This window comes from Hypanus sabinus, chromosome 3 (assembly GCF_030144855.1).
Source record: "Hypanus sabinus isolate sHypSab1 chromosome 3, sHypSab1.hap1, whole genome shotgun sequence".
Classification (NCBI taxonomy): Eukaryota; Metazoa; Chordata; class Chondrichthyes; order Myliobatiformes; family Dasyatidae; genus Hypanus; species Hypanus sabinus.
The window spans coordinates 125,575,006-125,592,169 of record NC_082708.1 but is presented as its reverse complement, the minus strand read 5'-3'; the positions used below and the strand labels follow the sequence as shown (position 1 = coordinate 125,592,169).

General features: G+C 40.4%; 1 protein-coding gene across 2 annotated transcripts in view; it reads right to left on the bottom strand.

The window, feature by feature from the left end:
• afg2a (AFG2 AAA ATPase homolog A) overlaps positions 1-17,164 on the bottom strand; it is a 377,888-nt gene that overhangs the window by 72,445 nt on the left and 288,279 nt on the right. For both annotated transcript variants that reach the window (XM_059965085.1, XM_059965084.1), the window contains exon 15: positions 8,115-8,279. In XM_059965085.1, coding sequence (XP_059821068.1) covers positions 8,115-8,279 — 165 coding nt within the window. The remainder of the gene's footprint in view (positions 1-8,114; positions 8,280-17,164) is intronic.

The following is a 17,164-nucleotide window of genomic DNA, read 5'->3' as shown; positions in this document are numbered from 1 at the left end:
GGAGATCCTGTCTGTTGTGGCAGACGGAGCGTAGGTGCTCGACGAAGTGGTCCCCCAATCTGCATTGGGTCTCGCCGATGCAGAGGAGGCTGCACCGTGAGCACCAGATGCAATAGGTGAATCCAACAGACTCACAAGTGAAGTGTTGCCTCACCTGGAAGGACTGTTTGGGGCCCTGAATGGTGGTAAGACATGAGGTGTAGGGACAGGTGTAGTTTTACAATATCAGCAAAGCTCATTCTGGAAGTTTTGGTTGGAGTAGTTAAAATTCAAAGTAAATGGCATGACTTAAAACCCAATGCACTCAACAAAACTGGTTCTCATTGGCTATTTCATTTGCTTCAAAATACCATTCAATTTGCTCAGTATACATATTCCAGTTATCTCTTGTGTAATCAAACACATCAAATTTTCCAATGTAGCCATCCATTTCTGCTCTATTTTATGATTATTATCACCCTGTACAGGCTCTTTATGAGCCCATGAAGTGTTCCATTTTCTGACAAGTGAAAAACACTACTGTGCACCTTTCAATAAACATGTGATACACAATTTCTTTTTCAAATTGACCATCTCTGCACATGATGGGCTGCGTTTTTTATTAGCTATTCTTCAATGAATTTCTTTTTAGTTTAAATCAGTGGCATATCTAAGGCATGGCAGGTATGGCACGTACACCTGGGCGCCACTGAGCAGTTTCTATTAAAATCAGACAAGCCATCCTCGGATAGTGAAAAAAGAATTTTCTTCAGATGTATGATCTGTCTCTGATTATCATGAGTGAGAAGCACTAGCATGGCCTTATTTCAGAGCATTGTGTAAGAAGACCATGAAATGTTTCTTCACGATGAAGAAGGAAAGTGGAGCTGAAGGACAGAAGAGACAAAAGTTTGAGGCGGAGGAAGCCAAGAAGTCGAGCAAGTTCTTTATGCCCTTCTTTGAAAAGCCCGGAACAAGTAGTTCAACACGTTCCATGGAGTCGCCTGCACCTGCTTCAAGTTTGTTAGAATCCCAAGGTAGATCAAGTACAAATGCGTCACAAGCTGAGGAGGAAGTCAAGTCAGATAAATCTGAGTATTAAATGACGAGATTAAGAATGAGGCTGCCACAGAGAACGTGGACATGACAGGAGGGGAAGACGATAGTGGTGGTGGTGATGTTGAGTTTATTGATGAGATTTTACCTGATGACACTGAACCTAGTGAACTGGATGGTGTCAAAGAGCCCCAAACTGTCATACCAGAAGTGATTGAACAGCATGATATCACACTTCTGAAGTTCGACAAGAATACCAGAAAAGCAATACTGCCTGACGCGTTGAGAACAGAAATAATAAAGCTGGGTTCAATGTATTTCCAGAACAGTGAGGGGCCTTTCCTACCGACAAATAACCGCTCAATGAATAAAACTTGGTTCAAGAGGAAATTGGGAAATGGTTGTGGTGAGGAAGTGACTCGCTTGTGGCTGGTCTATTCCCCTTCTAAAAGTCTGCATTTTGTATCTGTTGTCTTCTCTATTCCTGGTCAGACCATCAATCCTCATTGGAGCAGGAAAGTGGATTCAACCAGTGGAAAGCACCTGAAAGGATTAGTGTTCATGAAAATGCCAAGAATCACTGGGAATGCTTCACACAGTGGAAAGAAATTTAGCTGGAAACAGAGGAGTTATTGACGCGGTTTTTCAGTCACAGATTGAAAAAGTTAAAGCAGAAGTGGTGTGATATCTTGACGAGAGTCTTTTACTGCATAAAATTCCTTGTGACTCAGAACCTGGCTTTGTGAGGACACAGGGAGTCACTTCAGCTAGACGATGACTCCAATGTGGGAAATTACCTTGGCTTACTGAAACTACTGGCCATCTTTGACCCTGTCGTAAAAGAACACCTCACTCATTTGGAAAATCATCCTGGATCCATGTCTTATCTTGCTGATGATGGCATCCATTCACCAGAGTTTACTGAGAAGCATTCGTAAAGCCAAGTACTATGGTCTCATGTTTGACTCAACTCCGGATCAGGCACACCGTGAGCAGATGTCAGAAGCAGTGAGATATGTGGAAGTTGATTTTGAGAGGAAAACAGTCCGTGTTAGAGAATTTTTCCTTGGTTTTATCCAGGTAAGCCAGAAGGATGCTGAGAGCTTAGTTGAAGACATCTTGAAACAGCTAGAGAAGGACGAAATGGAGCTACAAGATTGTTGGTCACAGTGCTATGACAACACAGCTGTGATGGCTGGACACAGAAGTGGTGTTCATCAAAGAATAAGTGAGAAAAACAACCTGGCAGTGTTTGTGAATTGCGACAATCACTCACTCAGCTTGGTGGGTGTACATGGAAGCCAAGCAGGATACAATGATGGTCAATTTTTTTGGAACCATCGAAGCTCTCTACGTGTTTTTCTCTCTTTCAACACAGCGCTGGAAAAACTCAAAAATGCCATGTCTGTGGTTTTTAAGTAGGAATTCGAAACCAGGTGGAGTGCAAGGACAGAAGCAGTGGAGTCCGTCAACAAGTACCTTGAGGAGATACTTCAAGTTCTCCAGGACACGATAGACAATGAAAACGAGACCAGTGAAACAAGAAGTGACGCAAGGTAGCTGTACAACCGCATGTTAAGTTACAATTTTCTGATTTTGCTAGGATTTTGGAACAAAGCACTCATTCGCATTGACCATATTCAAAAGAGGCTGCAGGATCCTAGCACGAACTTCCACGATGCTGCCCTGGATTTGAAAGCCCTCCGAGATCATTTTTATGATGAAAGAGAAGCGTTAGTCAGGGAGTCACTTGAAGAAGGAGTCGGCCCCTGTCAAGGATGGAATATTGAAGTTGAAAGACATCAGAGATGAAAGAAATGAATGGCTGATGAAAACTTGAGAGATGCTGGGTTAACAGCTAAGGAAGAAATGGAAAGAGAAATGAAGGGAACACTCGACCGTCTTCACAGAGAAATGGATGAGAGGTTCACTCATTTGCATGACATTGACGCCAAGTTTGGGTTCCTTCTCGATGTCGAGGTACTGTGTTACGGCGCCGACAATAATGACCTAAAGAAGAAGTGCGAAAATTTGGGTGAATTGTACAGCTCTGATGTTGATGGACAGCAGCTATATGAAGAATTTATGGATTTTGCAGAATGTTGCTATCAAGACGGGTCAACATGAAAATATCAAGACCTGAAGAGCTTCTTGAACTTATTGTTCAGTATGGAGATGGGAGCGTCTTCCCCAATCTTTGCATTGCTATTCAGATAATGCTAACCATCGCAGTTTCCATTGCCAGCTGTGAAAGATCATTCAGTAAGTTAAAACTAATACTTTTGTATTTGAGAGTCTCCATGGGTCAAGGCAGACTCTGTGATCTTGCTCTGCTGAGTGTAGAAAGAGAAGAAACTGAAAAAATTGACTTTGATCACATCATAGACCAATTTCCATCAGTGAAAGCCAGGAAGGTGCAGTTATAATTTTCATGTAGTGCATAATTTGTTAATTAAAAGATTAATGAGCTTGACATAGTTTTGAGCTGATATTATGGTAAAGTTATCTAAAAGATGGGTCTCAGATGTTTGGACAGGGGAGCAATTTCAGTGCTTGCCATAGGCACTATTTTCCGTAGATACGCCCCTGGTTTAAATGGCTCACTGCTCTTTAATAGATTAGTAGCCATCTTGGGTTTGTTTTAAAAATACCTCGTCACCACTGTTATGTTTTGTAACTTTAAAACATTGCACTATTTCAAAGGAATAGTGAATCTGAAATGGGAATCTAACTTCATGTTTACTTTAAGTAAAATGTGCATATATCTTAGTAGAGTGATGGTGTATGCAATTCACATATTTTTACTTACTGTATAACCATAATGAAATATATAAACAATAAAGGATCTAATCGTACTATATATTTGCAAGATTACTCAAATATTACTGAAATATTAAATACACAACAGTCATTGATCTGAAATCTTAACTGATCTGATGATTATCACCCATATTTTCTGTTTTTACTTGGTAATTGTTACAGAAAGCCACAACAATATGAAGTAAAAAAATCTTACGACATGCAATCAAATCAGTTTGTACTGTATTGCTTTAAATGCCAATAAAAACAAGCACAACAACAATTTTCAAAAAAGAATTAAGCAATTTTCAAAAAAGAATTAGATAAATATTTGAAATGAAAAAGATAGCAGCACTGTAGAGAAAGAACAGCTTACTCAAAGAAATAACACAGGCACAATGGCTCAAATGGCCTCCCTCTGTGCTGCAATTCTATGAGAAGAATTTCATATGCATTTTTCTGGTAACTTGATCCAGTAATTTTAGGCTCCAGCTTATAGATAGCTTAAACTGTAATTTATACTTACTGTATGAGTCATGATTAAATACTAAAAGCACTATTCGATTTGAAGGCCTATTAAAACATTTCCCTCGCTCACAAATAATAATTCTGTTCAAGAAGTATGTGCATTTCTCTAACACTCACAATATTACTCAAAATATCCTAATTTCTGGATACAATGACTTATTTTGTAAGTTTAGTTATCATTGTTCCGAAGAGTGCAGTTAACCTGCAGAGAGCAAGTTCTGATACACAGTTAATGGATGAAAGACCAATTAATCAGATTTCTGGCAGTGTTGACTGAGGAAGGGTGTCAGCAGGGAAGGTTTATGAATTCCCATCTTTTCTTTTAATAGTGGCATGTAATTTTCAAGCTGAGCAGCTCAGGGTGTTTATTCAATGAGCTGCATGCATCAGGTGTGCAACATTGAAAACTGAATTCAATGAAACTCAAAAGGAAGCTCAATGTTCATTCATAGCAAGTGGAACAGTCACAACACCAGAGACCAGGGTTCAATCCCATCCTTGAGTGCTGTCTATGTTATATTGGACATTCCAAAAAGATACAAGGGTTAGTTGTGGGCATGCTATGCTGGTGCCGGAAGCATGATGATATCTGCGAGCTGCCCCCAGAACATTCTGGGTTGGCCCACCTGCCCAGAAATGTTTTCTATAGTTTCCCATTCTCTACCTGCATAGTCTATATGAGAGGGGTCTAGATTGCAGGCATGAAAGTTCTCAGACTTCAATTGTGTGGCCAGCTGCTGACTAGGTCTCCAAAAATGCATTGAGGAAGCCCTTTCTTCAAAACTTTTAACTGTTGGCAAAGCATAACTTCTTTCACTGACTGTGGCTGTTGTGAGAGATTTTTAAATAGTTGTTTTCAAATAATCCTAACACATTTCAAAAGCAAAGAAATTGCAAAGAAATTTAAAAAAAAACATGAAAACTTAAAATAGATAAAACTATTAAAATGCATTGGGGATTATAACATTAAACTAAGCAAATAGAATTAAAATAAAGGAATTATTGTGTTTGGTATGCTCAGCCCTATTGAGAAATAATTGGATCAGATCTAACTTGTTACAGGATCCTGGACAGGATTATTCAAATATCCTTACCAAGTCCCACACTCAAATGTAAGAAAGAAACGTACATTATCTGCTGTACAGTAGGTTCCAATTTTGACAACACAAGTCCTAGGTTTGCTGCTATTTCTAAGGCCAAAGATCAACTGTTCTTTTTAGAACCATTTACATTTGCTCACAGTACAGGTACCTTTTATTTTCACTCTCCTGCCACAAGTGTGGTCTTCTATTATTAGATAACAAATGGGAATTTGGTGAAAATATGCTGTTTTGTATTCAAAATATCCAGCATACTTGTGATGTATAATAGAATGAATGACTAGTGAGATTTATTATATGGAAACAAAAATATAGAAAAAGATGTCAAGGGTGAAATTAAAGGAGCAAATTCATAGGGTGTATTGGTGGTGTCCATGGAGTGGTGGATATAATAAAGTCAAGCCACTGAAACTGAGGAAAATTCAAGTGCAAATTTTGCTGATAGGTGAGCCTCTTCAGGCCCTTCTCCACCAATCTCTCTTAGTCAACTTTTACCACTATACCTTGCATCTTACAGAATTTTGTTGTCCAGAGTCAGTCCTAATTGAGTTGATTGTTACTCAGTTTAATTTAACCGCATTTCCTCACAGACATACAAAATGATTGCAGAGATCTTGAGCTAGCTTGTCAAACCAGCCACATTTTTGTTAAGTTATTAAGTATTCCTGGTGACCTTTGCACAGTACTACATTTATCAATGTCGAGAAGACATCGAGTTTGTAGATCTGGCGGGAGCAAAGGGTGTTGGGAATATTGAAGGTGGTGTGCTGCGGAATTGGTGTGGGACAGGTAGCAAAGAAAGAGAGCCAGGGTGTGGGGGGCATACACACCCCGGGTGTGAGATACCAGGTAAGCTCGTCTGATTCCAGACAGCTGGTTTATTTATCATTGCGGAATGCCTCTCTGGTGCTTTCCGCTCCCTCCCCTCTCCCTTCCACTTTCCCACTCTCAGTCCACAACAGAGATCCATATCAGAATCAGGTTTATCATCACTCATATGTCATGAAATTTCTGTTTTTTTTGCAGAAGCAATACATAAAATTACTACAGTACGTAGCAGTAGATTAATCCATATTGCAATGTGATTTTGTAGAAAGTGCTTATTCAGCTTAATCTTGCAGAAGCAGTGAGGCAAAACTGCTGTCTGCAGAATTTGTGGAAAACTGCTCACAAAGATTCAGCAATCTTTGTGATGTTGATTTCTCTTTATCTGATTGAGGGTCAATTCATAAATATCTCTGGCATCCATCATGCTGTCTGAGCAGTTAAGTCCCATGTCATGGACAACAAACCAGGAAGAAAAAAAAAGTGCATTATGTTTTTTTGGATGTATGATCCTTCAACTTCTGCCTTAATTACGTGTCTTTTGGCAGTCTGTAAAATCTTTTAAATGTTTGTTAAAATTACAGTATATTGCGTGCATTTTCTTTTGACTTTGGCCCTTGTTAGGTGTTAGATCATAAAAAAAATCCATCTTCAAATCTATTCATCATTGGAATACGAACTATGGACAAACTTTGCACTAGAAATCAGGCAAAATTATCAGTTTGTCAATATTACACAGTGAGATTGATGGCAACTTTAGAATTTCACACATGCATAATTTAATGCAGAAATTCTAGCTGATATGAGAGGTTCCTCTTTTGTTGCTTGGAGTTCAACTGAGGGAATTAAAATTTACTTACGTGAAATCTGGTAAGCAGTAATTAGATAGAAGAGCTTGGTAAGGAATATTATAGCTATTTAATAATGCCAGACCTTGTACAACAAAATGGAATGTCCACAGGGGACTTCACAGCGAGAGAAATTTGTAAATACATCAAGTGACTAACATCAATTCGATTGGAGAAAGTTGCATATCATGGGTTCTGTAGAAGAGGAGTCACATGAACCAGTATTTCTGCACTAAATTATGTAAGGATGAAACTTTGCAGCTGGTGCTAATTTCATGGATATATGATGGAAAACACTAAGAGTTTTGCCATCATTATTACTGGAAAGTCTGGGCCACTGTTCACTCTCCCAAGGGCAAATAGATTTGAAAACTGATTTTCTAAACTACTGGCAAACAACAAAGCCAAAAATAAGAAAGAAACCTTGCTCACTACACAATGTACTGCAATTGAACTTGGAGAGTTACTGGAGAAAGCGGCGCCAACAACAACAAATAACAGTGGAAAATTGTGGTGAGTGGGTCTGCCCTAACTCATCCAAACACTAATAAAGGAGGGATGGCATACTTCCAATTTCAGTGCTGGCCACACCGATGTCAGATGTATAGCCTGTATCAGATACAGTGCACAGCTCCTGTCCTTTCATGTTACTCAAAAATAAAATTTCTAGATAACTTCAAAATACTACTAGCTGGTGCATTATCAAAGATAGGCAAACGTCTCAAGATATCCATCTTCGGAGCTTTTCTCAATTAAATCACAAAATGATCGTCAATTAAATTACGTGAGAGGAATTCCAAGTTTATGAACTTATACTCACCAGGAATTTGATCTAGAATATTTTAATTAATTAGAAAGAAGAGAAAAAGAGAAGAAACTTTCATGTAAATTATCAGGATAGCACTGGGATGCAAAAGGCATCAGATTTGCAAAACCCATGAATTTAATTTGCACACAAGGAACTTTTATTGGTGCTTACCTCAGCGCCAGAGTACTTCTGGGTCCTGCTCACTAGATAATCCAAACTTACATCATCACCGATCGGCATGGAACGAAACTGCAGCTTGAAAATCTCTGTTCGAGTTGCTGTATCGGGCAATGGTACATATATAATACGGTCAATCCGCCCGGGACGCATCAAAGCCTGCAAAAAAATTAGAGAATCATTTATACTCCTTCACACAGAATTGGCTTGAGTTTGACTCCTCTTGTGGCAAATGCATCATATACAGCCTTACAGCTCATGTCCTTAATTTGAGGAAAACGAGTGAATCTCAAGGCAGATCCAGCAGTAGCCCTCTAATTGGAACTAAGAGGCCGGGTGTGGAAGTATCAGGTAATTTTTTGTTCAGTAACTCCTCTTGTAAGGTGCATTTCCAAAGATTTTCACCAATCAGGGTCTTAGTTAAAAACTCTGTTTTCCATAAAACCGTCAGGGTTCAATCATGGAGGAAAACAGATGGAGGGAGGGAGACTGAATGTAGGAAACTACAGACCTGTTGTCCTTTTTCTGCTGAAAGCAACGTTCTGGCTTAACATTCACAATTCTTGTCCCTTCTTATTTTGGGATCCAGATGGCTGAATAAATTCAGTCCACACCCGACAGATGTTGGTGAAGTGAAACAGGCCTGTTTTTAATTGTATCTGACAGGGATATTTTCCAAACTATTTAAAGAGATTTAAATAAATATAACATTTTAAAATATTGCATTTTTAGGAAAATGTAACTAAAAGCAAAAAAAGTATGAGTAAGATTAGGAAAAGATTAGCTTCAGATATCAATGTACATCAGAATATTTCACATACAGTGAAATGCATCATTTGCATCAATAAATAACATGGTCCAAGCATTACCATGCTTTTAACTTGCCTACAATTACAAACCCTACCACATCATTGGAATGTGGGAGGGAGCCAGGGCACCCAGAGAAAACCCATGTGATAATGGGAAGAATGTTCACATTCCTTATGGACAATGATGGGAATTGAACCCGAGTCACTGGTGCTGTAAAGTATTCTGCTAACCGCTACACTACCATGCTGGCCAGATAATGAACAGATAATTAGAAATACTTAAGTAAAACCAGGATTGTTTTTTCTTCCTAAGGATTAGTAGTCATTCTTTTAAGTGAAGCTAAAATGCAAAGACCCTTCTTACAGTACAATATGTCTTCACCATTAACCTCAATTTAAGTTTTTCTCTCTTCATTGACATGTGTTGGTATTTTTCACATGTTTGAAGTTTAAGGCAGACAGACAGACATGTTTTATTGATCCCAGGGGAAATTGGGTTTCGTTACAGTCGCACCAACCATGAATAGTGTAGAAGTATAGCAATATAAAACCATAAATAATTAAATAATAATAAGTAAATTATTCCAAGTGGAAATAAGTCAGGGTGTCTGACACTCCGAGGGGGGAGTTGTAAAGTTTGATGGCCACAGGCAGGAATTACTTCCTATGACACTCAGTGCTGCATCTCGGTGGAATGAGTCTCTAGCTGAACGTACTCCTGTGCCTAACCAGTACATTATGGAGTGGATGGGAGACATTGTCCAAATTGCATGCCATCTTGAAAATCATCCTCTTTTCAGACACCACCGTCACAGAGTCCAGTTCCACCCCCACAACATCACTGGCCTTACAGATGAGTTTGTTGATTCTGTTGGTGTCTGCTACCCTCAGCCTGCTGCCCCAGCACACAACAGCAAACATGATAGCACCGGCTACCACAGACTCGTAGAACATCCTCAGCATCGTCCGGCAGATGTTAAAGGACCTCAGTCTCCTCAGGAAATAGAGACGGCTCTGACCCTTCTAGTAGACAGCCTCAGTGTTCTTCGACCAGTCCAGTTTATTGTCAATTTGTATCCCCAGGTACCTGTAATCCTCCACCATGTCCACAATGACCCCTTGGATGGAAACAGGGGTCACCGGTGCCTTAGCCCTCCTCAGGTCCACCACCAGCTCCTTAGTCTTTCTCACATTAAGCTGCAGATGTTTCTGCTCACACCATGTGACAATGTTTCCCACCGTAGCCCTGTACTCTGCCTCATTTCCCTTGCTGATGCATCCAACTATGGCAGAGTCATCAGAAAACTTCTGAAGATGGCAAGACTCTGTGCAGTAGTTGAAGTCCCAGGTGTAGATGGTGAAGAGAAAGGGAGACCGGACAGTCCCCTGTGGAGCCCCAGTGCTGCTGACCACTATGTCTGACACACAGTGTTGCAAGTGCACGCACTGTGGTCTGCCAGTCAGGTAATCAATAATCCATGACACCAGGGAAGCATCCACCTGCATCACTGTCAGCTTCTCACCCAGCAGAGCAGAGTTCGGCCCTGATTGTGCTGAACGCACTGGAGAAGTCAAAAAACATGACCCTCACAGTGCTCGCTGGCTTGTCCAGGTGGGCGTAGACACGGTTCAGCAGGTAGACGATGGCATCCTCTACTCCTCGTCGGGGCTGGTAGGTGAACTGGAGGGGGTCTAAGTGTGGCCTAACCATAGTCCAGAGCTGCACTAGAACAAGTCTCTCCAGGGTCTTCATGATGTGGGAGGTCAATGCCACCGGTCTGTAGACTTTGGAGCCACTGGGGCGAGGCGTCTTCGGTACAGGAACGAGGCAGGACGTCTTCCACAGCACAGGAACCCTCTGGAGACTCAGGCTCAGGTTGAAGACATGGTGAAGTACTCCACATAGCTGGGGGGCACAGGCTTTGAGCACCCTGGGGCTGACATCATCCGGGCCTGCAGCCTTGCTTGGGTGGAGACGTTTCAGCTGTCTTCTCTCCTGTTCAGCTGTGAAACCCACCGTGGTAGTTTCAGGTGGGTGAGGGGTGTGGTCATGACAACAGGATGTGGGGCTGTGAGGAGGGGTAGGAGGGGAGAGTGGAGTATGTGTTGGTTGGGGGCCGACAACAGATGAATCATGTGGGGGATGGGCAGGGGCCACAGTGTCAAATCTGTTGAAGAACTGGTTAACATGGGGAAATCTGCAGACGCTGGAAATTCAAACAACAACACACACAAAATGCTGGTAGAACACAGCAGGCCAGGCAGCATCTATAGGGAGAAGCACTGTCGATGTTTCAGGCCAAGACCCTTTGTCAGGACTAACCAAAAGGAAAGATAGTTTCGGTTAGTCCTGACGAAGGGTCTCGGCCCGAAACGTCGACAGTGCTTCTCCCTATCGATGCTGCCTGGCCTGCTGTGTTCTACCAGCATTTTGTGTGTGTTGTTGAAGAACTGGTTAAGTTTGTTGGCCCTGTCCACACTGCCTTCAGCTCCTCTATTGCTAGTTGCCGGAACCCGGTGATGGTCCTCATCCCACTCCAGACCTCTCTCATGGTGTTCTGCTGGAATTTCCACTCAAGCTTCCTCCTATACCTGTCTTTAGCCTCCCTGTCTTTGGCTTTCAGGTCCCTCTGAATTGTCCTCAGCTCCTCCCTATTTCCATCCCTTAAAGCCCTGTTTTTAGCCTTAATGTCCTTTGTTACCCATGGCTTGTTATTTGAATAACAAAGGACAGTTCTTGCCAGAACATTGCAGTTCACACAGAAGTTGATGTAACCAGTGATGCACTCTGTGAGCCCATCAATGTCCTCTCCATGTGCCTGCCAGTCTGTCACCTCAAAACAACCCTGGAGAGCCTCATAAGCCTCCCCCGACCATTTCCTCACTGTCCGAGGTTGCAGGTTTACTCTTCACCAGAGGCACGTAGCAGGGTTTGAGTTGCACCAGGTTGTGAGCTGACCTTCCCAGTGGGGTAAGGGAGAGGAGCTGTAGGCATCCTTAACGTTAGCATACATCAAGTCCAGGGTCCTCTCCCCTCTGGTTGTACAGCTCACATACTGCGTGAAGTTGGGCAGTGTTCTAGCCATGGTAACGTGCTTGAAGTCACCCGAGATGGTAATGAGGGCCCTCGGGTGCTGGGTTTGTAGCCTGGCTATGACGGTGTGAATGATGTCACATGCCGACATCGGGTTGGCAGAGGGAGGGATGTACACAATAACCACAATGGCATGTGAGATTCCCAGACTCCCATGTTTTCCTTTAATTAGCTTAATGTCCTGAAGTTACAAAACATAACACAAGGGTTTAGTGAGTTTGAAAGATTAAGAAAACAAGGGCTGGAATGAAGGCAGTGTTCACAGTACATTTTATATTTATGCTGCCTGAGAAATAAAACTAATCAACTGAAGGCATGGAACAATAGTAGATTAACAATATTGTATTATAGACTCTATTATTGGTTTAAAGAAGCACAAAAACAAAACCGCACAATTCCTGTTACAGTGTTATTAGACAAGGTAAAGAATAATATCATAAATTAGCTGGGTAGGAATATCGATAAAGATGACAATTGTAGGGAGGAAAGGTAAACTGGACAATAGATAAGACAATTTGGATTCAATTGCAAAATTATAAAGGGAGTAATCAATCATATTAGTGGGAGAGTTCTATGGACCTCCAAACAGTCTAAGCACAAGTACATTGGCAAACATCTGTAGTATAGAAATAGTAAAGTAAGCAAAATAGGGAATGTCTGCCTACTATGATAGCACTGGCCATCACAGACTCGTAGAACATCCTCAGCATAATCCGGCAGATGTTAAAGAACCTCAGTCTCCTCAGGAAGTAGGGACGGCTTTGACTCTTCTCGTAGACAGCCTCAGTGTTCTTTGATCAGTCCAGTTTATTGTCAATTCGTATTCCCAGGTATTTGTAATCCTCCACCATGTCCACACTGACCCCTTGGATGGAAACAGGGGTCACCGGTGCCTCAGCCTCAGAATTTCTGCAGATGACTTACCTCAGTGTTGCATTTAAAATCCAATAGGATGGAAGCCAATACGGTCCCCTGTGGGGCCCCAGTGCTGCTTATAGCCATGTCTGACACACGGCTCTGAAGCTGCACAAACTGTAGCCTGCCTCTCAGGTAGTCCATTATCCAGGATACAAAGGAAGTGCAACCCACATTGAATGGAGCTTTTCCTCCAACAATGAGGGATGTATGGTACTGAAGAGATGATCATCACAATGCTGCCCTGGGAGTAAGCTCTGTTTAGCAGGTAGATAGCAACATTGTAGACTCCAATATGCTCCTGGATGGCAGGAGATGATGTGTAGGGGATCGAGGACTGATCTGACAGGGGAATGGAGGTGAGCCAGGACCAGCCTCTCTAGGGTCTACATAATGTGTGAGGTCAGAGCCACTGGATAGTAGTAATTCAATATTTTCGGTTGGTCCTTCTTGGGTACTGGGATCGCACATGATGTACCATAAAACACTGGCCATACAAGGTTACATTTTGATACTTCATCAAAATGCTGAACTTACAATCATTGACAAGGCCCAGATAAAAGTTTACAGAAGATCATGTAGCCCATCTTTGTACTTTGAAAATGCTTTTCTATTAATCCCCTTTCTAACATCCAGCAATAATTCTAATTTCAAATATTTCTCTACCTCCCATATTAAAATGATTAAACATACAACCTCATGTAAAATAAATTTTTGATTAACTCTGATGATATTCTTACAAGTATGTCTCTACTCAGCAAAACATCATCAACAGAAATAGTTGTTCCTGAAATTCCTTATAAAAATCCCAATGTAAAAATAATCTATTACTCTCTTTTCTCTTAACAAAAGCTCAACTCTCCCGGAATCCCCAATACCCTTTCTATGCTCTTGACACACCTCTCAAAGTTGGGCAACAACCAGAAGGCCAAACAAATGATTTGTACAGTTTTATCAACGGTAACTGGACCCTCAGCATTTGAACAACTGGAGTTAAATAAAGCTAAGTTGGTTGCTCACTTTTTAAATTTACATTTATTTTTAATTAATTATTTAAAAAAATCTCTGAAGTGTGAAAGATGCATTAATCTGCTGAAAGCTATCGACACTCGTCAAGGTGATACTGGGAGTAGAGCTCTGTAGATTCGTCACCATTTGTGGCTCACTCTGTCTTGAGTAAGGGCTTCCAGTGCTCCCAACCCTAGGGTACTAAAGAAGGTAGCTGTGGGATTAGTGCAGGGGGTGGGGGGGGGGGGAGTGAATGCAGGCAGTGGATCAGTGCATCAGATTCAAGATAATATCTTTAATTATATTTCTTTTTATAAATCCCAATATGAAAAAGTCTCCACTTCAAAGTGTGTTCTTAAATAATTATTAATGTATCCTTTCATTTATGTATATTCAAGTTTAAACACTTCTTGGTTCTTCCTTTAATATTTTAGTGTAAGATTCCCATTTGCCTTTTACTCCACTTTCCAGAAAGTGTCATTTTATACTTCCGTGCTAAAACTCACCAAAAGATTATCTGCCAGATCATTATCATTATCTTGTCTTGATATGAGGTTGTCTGTTGGACATTACTGGCACAACATCAACCTAAAGCATGCAGACTGAAGCTTAACCCATTCCTGATCCACGCACAGGTATTTACCTGGAGAGCTTAAGTTCCACATGGGAGCTTATTTGTAATTCAAGGTGAAACAGTATACACAGAATCTTAGCATCCTCTGTGGACTGAGCAAAGATCCTTAGAAAGAAACATAGATGACCATTGTAAAATACAAATCTATTTTACTGAGGTTTTTCACCTTACTATCTGTATGGGTACTCCAATCCTGACCTCAGAAGTTTCTAAATACAGCTAAGTGTTAGAGCTGCAGTATATTCCTTCCTTCTACCATTATTCCTACACCTTCTGAGGTAAGCTGCTGGTTATTTGAATTGTAGTATATACAGTTTCACAAGTGACAGCTTCTGGATCTAACTCATTCTGAAACTGTCTACCTACACAACATTAGAATCACATATTTTAAATTGTGGACAAATCTGAGGAGTTTCCTGAAATGCCTGTTGTGAACAATGTCTTAGGAGTGGAGTGGGACCTGACAGAACTTGTAAACACTGTAAATATTGCTTTTGTTTTACATACTTGATTTCACCCTTCATCACACAAACAGCTGATTTCTCCATTTCCTCATGGGGGTACTCACCACTGATTAAACATGTGATTACAAGTGGTGTGCAGAGAATCTGACAAGATTCACAGATGTGGCTAAAAATCAGTGTAATCTTGCAGAACGGAAACCACCCAGCAGAACTGTGAACTAAAGCCTAATAACAAAGCCCTAGGGAAAATATGGTACAAAGTGGGTAGGCTGTATTCTTTGGATAACTTCCATGATACATAGGAAATATTAATATTTTTGTGCATTTAAGTTATAAATGCCATATACTCAGATTCATTTGATGCTGGATAGAAACAAAACTGTCAACTAAATACCTTCAAATGATAAGTTCAGCAATGTGGTAGGGTGAACTGCAATGCAGCCTTTACCTGATAGCTTGCTGTTGGAGATCTGTGTAAGGTTTGAAGATTATATTTCATTAACATTGTTAAATTATAGCAAAATACCACTGTATTGATAGCTTGTGCAAGATTTTAATTCCTCAACAACACCACAATTGTACTGTATATGAGAATGGCTGCAAGTGAAGTATTACTAAAAACTATTTGATTACTGTTAACTATTTAATATTATTTGGCTTATTTTAGCTCACTTTTACAAACTAGATATACTTAAGGCTAGCAGAATAGTAGCATCTCTGACACTTCATCAAATTATGTAAATTTTAAAACAACGAAACACATATAAATCCAGAGTTACAGACTTACAAATCTCTATCAAAAATTAGAGATATGGAATATTTGTTCACATGAATTTTATATGAAAAAAATCCAAATAAAGTACGCATGTCCAGTTTAAGCGGATTTGTGTTACTGAAAATTATAAGGCCTATTTTCTAGGATTGTACCCCCCCTATATCCTGGGGGTTGCACGTATTACATGGTACTATGATTTCCAGAGACTTTTGCTGTGCGACTTTTTTGTCCACTCTGTAACATCCTAAGTTGCATATACAGAGGCGTCCAGTTAATCAGGCCACATCAGCACCAATACATTTTGGCCTAATTAAGTGGCTGCCCCAATTAGCCGAAGTTTCATGAAAATAGTTAAAAAGGTATAAAAAAAGACAAACTACAGTTTAACTGAGTTACAAATTATGTATTTAAATGAAATACATAATGAACTAGAACACTACAAATACTACTACAGTACTATAAGACTGTCTATTAGTTCCTAATATTTATCGTCATATGCAGTGTATGCTACCACGTTCTTTAGACTGACAGCAGATGAACAAAATCAGTGCAGGCACCTAGTGTAGACAATGGGCTGCCTTCAGACAATTTATGATGATTGCATCCTTCAAATCTTCTTTTTCATTGTAACATTCAAGATGATTGTCGATACCTTTAAATTCATCATAGTTCCTGACTTGTTGAAGTAATAACATCATTTCAGTTTCGCTCCTGGCTGTGTCTGGCATCTCTACGCTCGAATGCTTGAAGCCCCAGTGAACAAAACAGTTCTAAGTTGTCTTACTGCTTATTTCTTGCCAACTATCAGTGAGAAAAATCACTGAATTTTGAACACAAACACATGCAACTGACATTATTTTAAAACTGTCTGCTCTAAGCACAGTGTAGTGTCTAATGGCCACACAGGTGTTTGAGTCTGGCACCAGTCAGAAACTCAAAAGACTCCTGTGCCAATTAAGCTGCATAAGTGCCCCAAATAAATGAAGGGAATCATGGCCATTTTTCCAATTAGTTTTTGTTCTGTAAGAGTTGTCCTAAATAAACGGCCACCATGATTAGCCAATGGCTCAATTAACTGGAATCTTCTGTATTATGAATGCATTGGCCGCTTATATAATGTCTAATGATGCTTCACAAAGGAGAAAAGGAGCAACTATTTACTAGAGTCTTGCACACTGCCATTTCTCTTCCAATGCCTACCTCTACTTCCTCATGCCAATGAACGGTAAAATCCTATAACCACATCTGTAGGTGAAGCTTATTCCTGGTACCAAAGGACCATGAAAATTTGTCCTGTATTCAATGGGTTATAAATAGATCAGGAAAATAATTTCACTATCTTAAA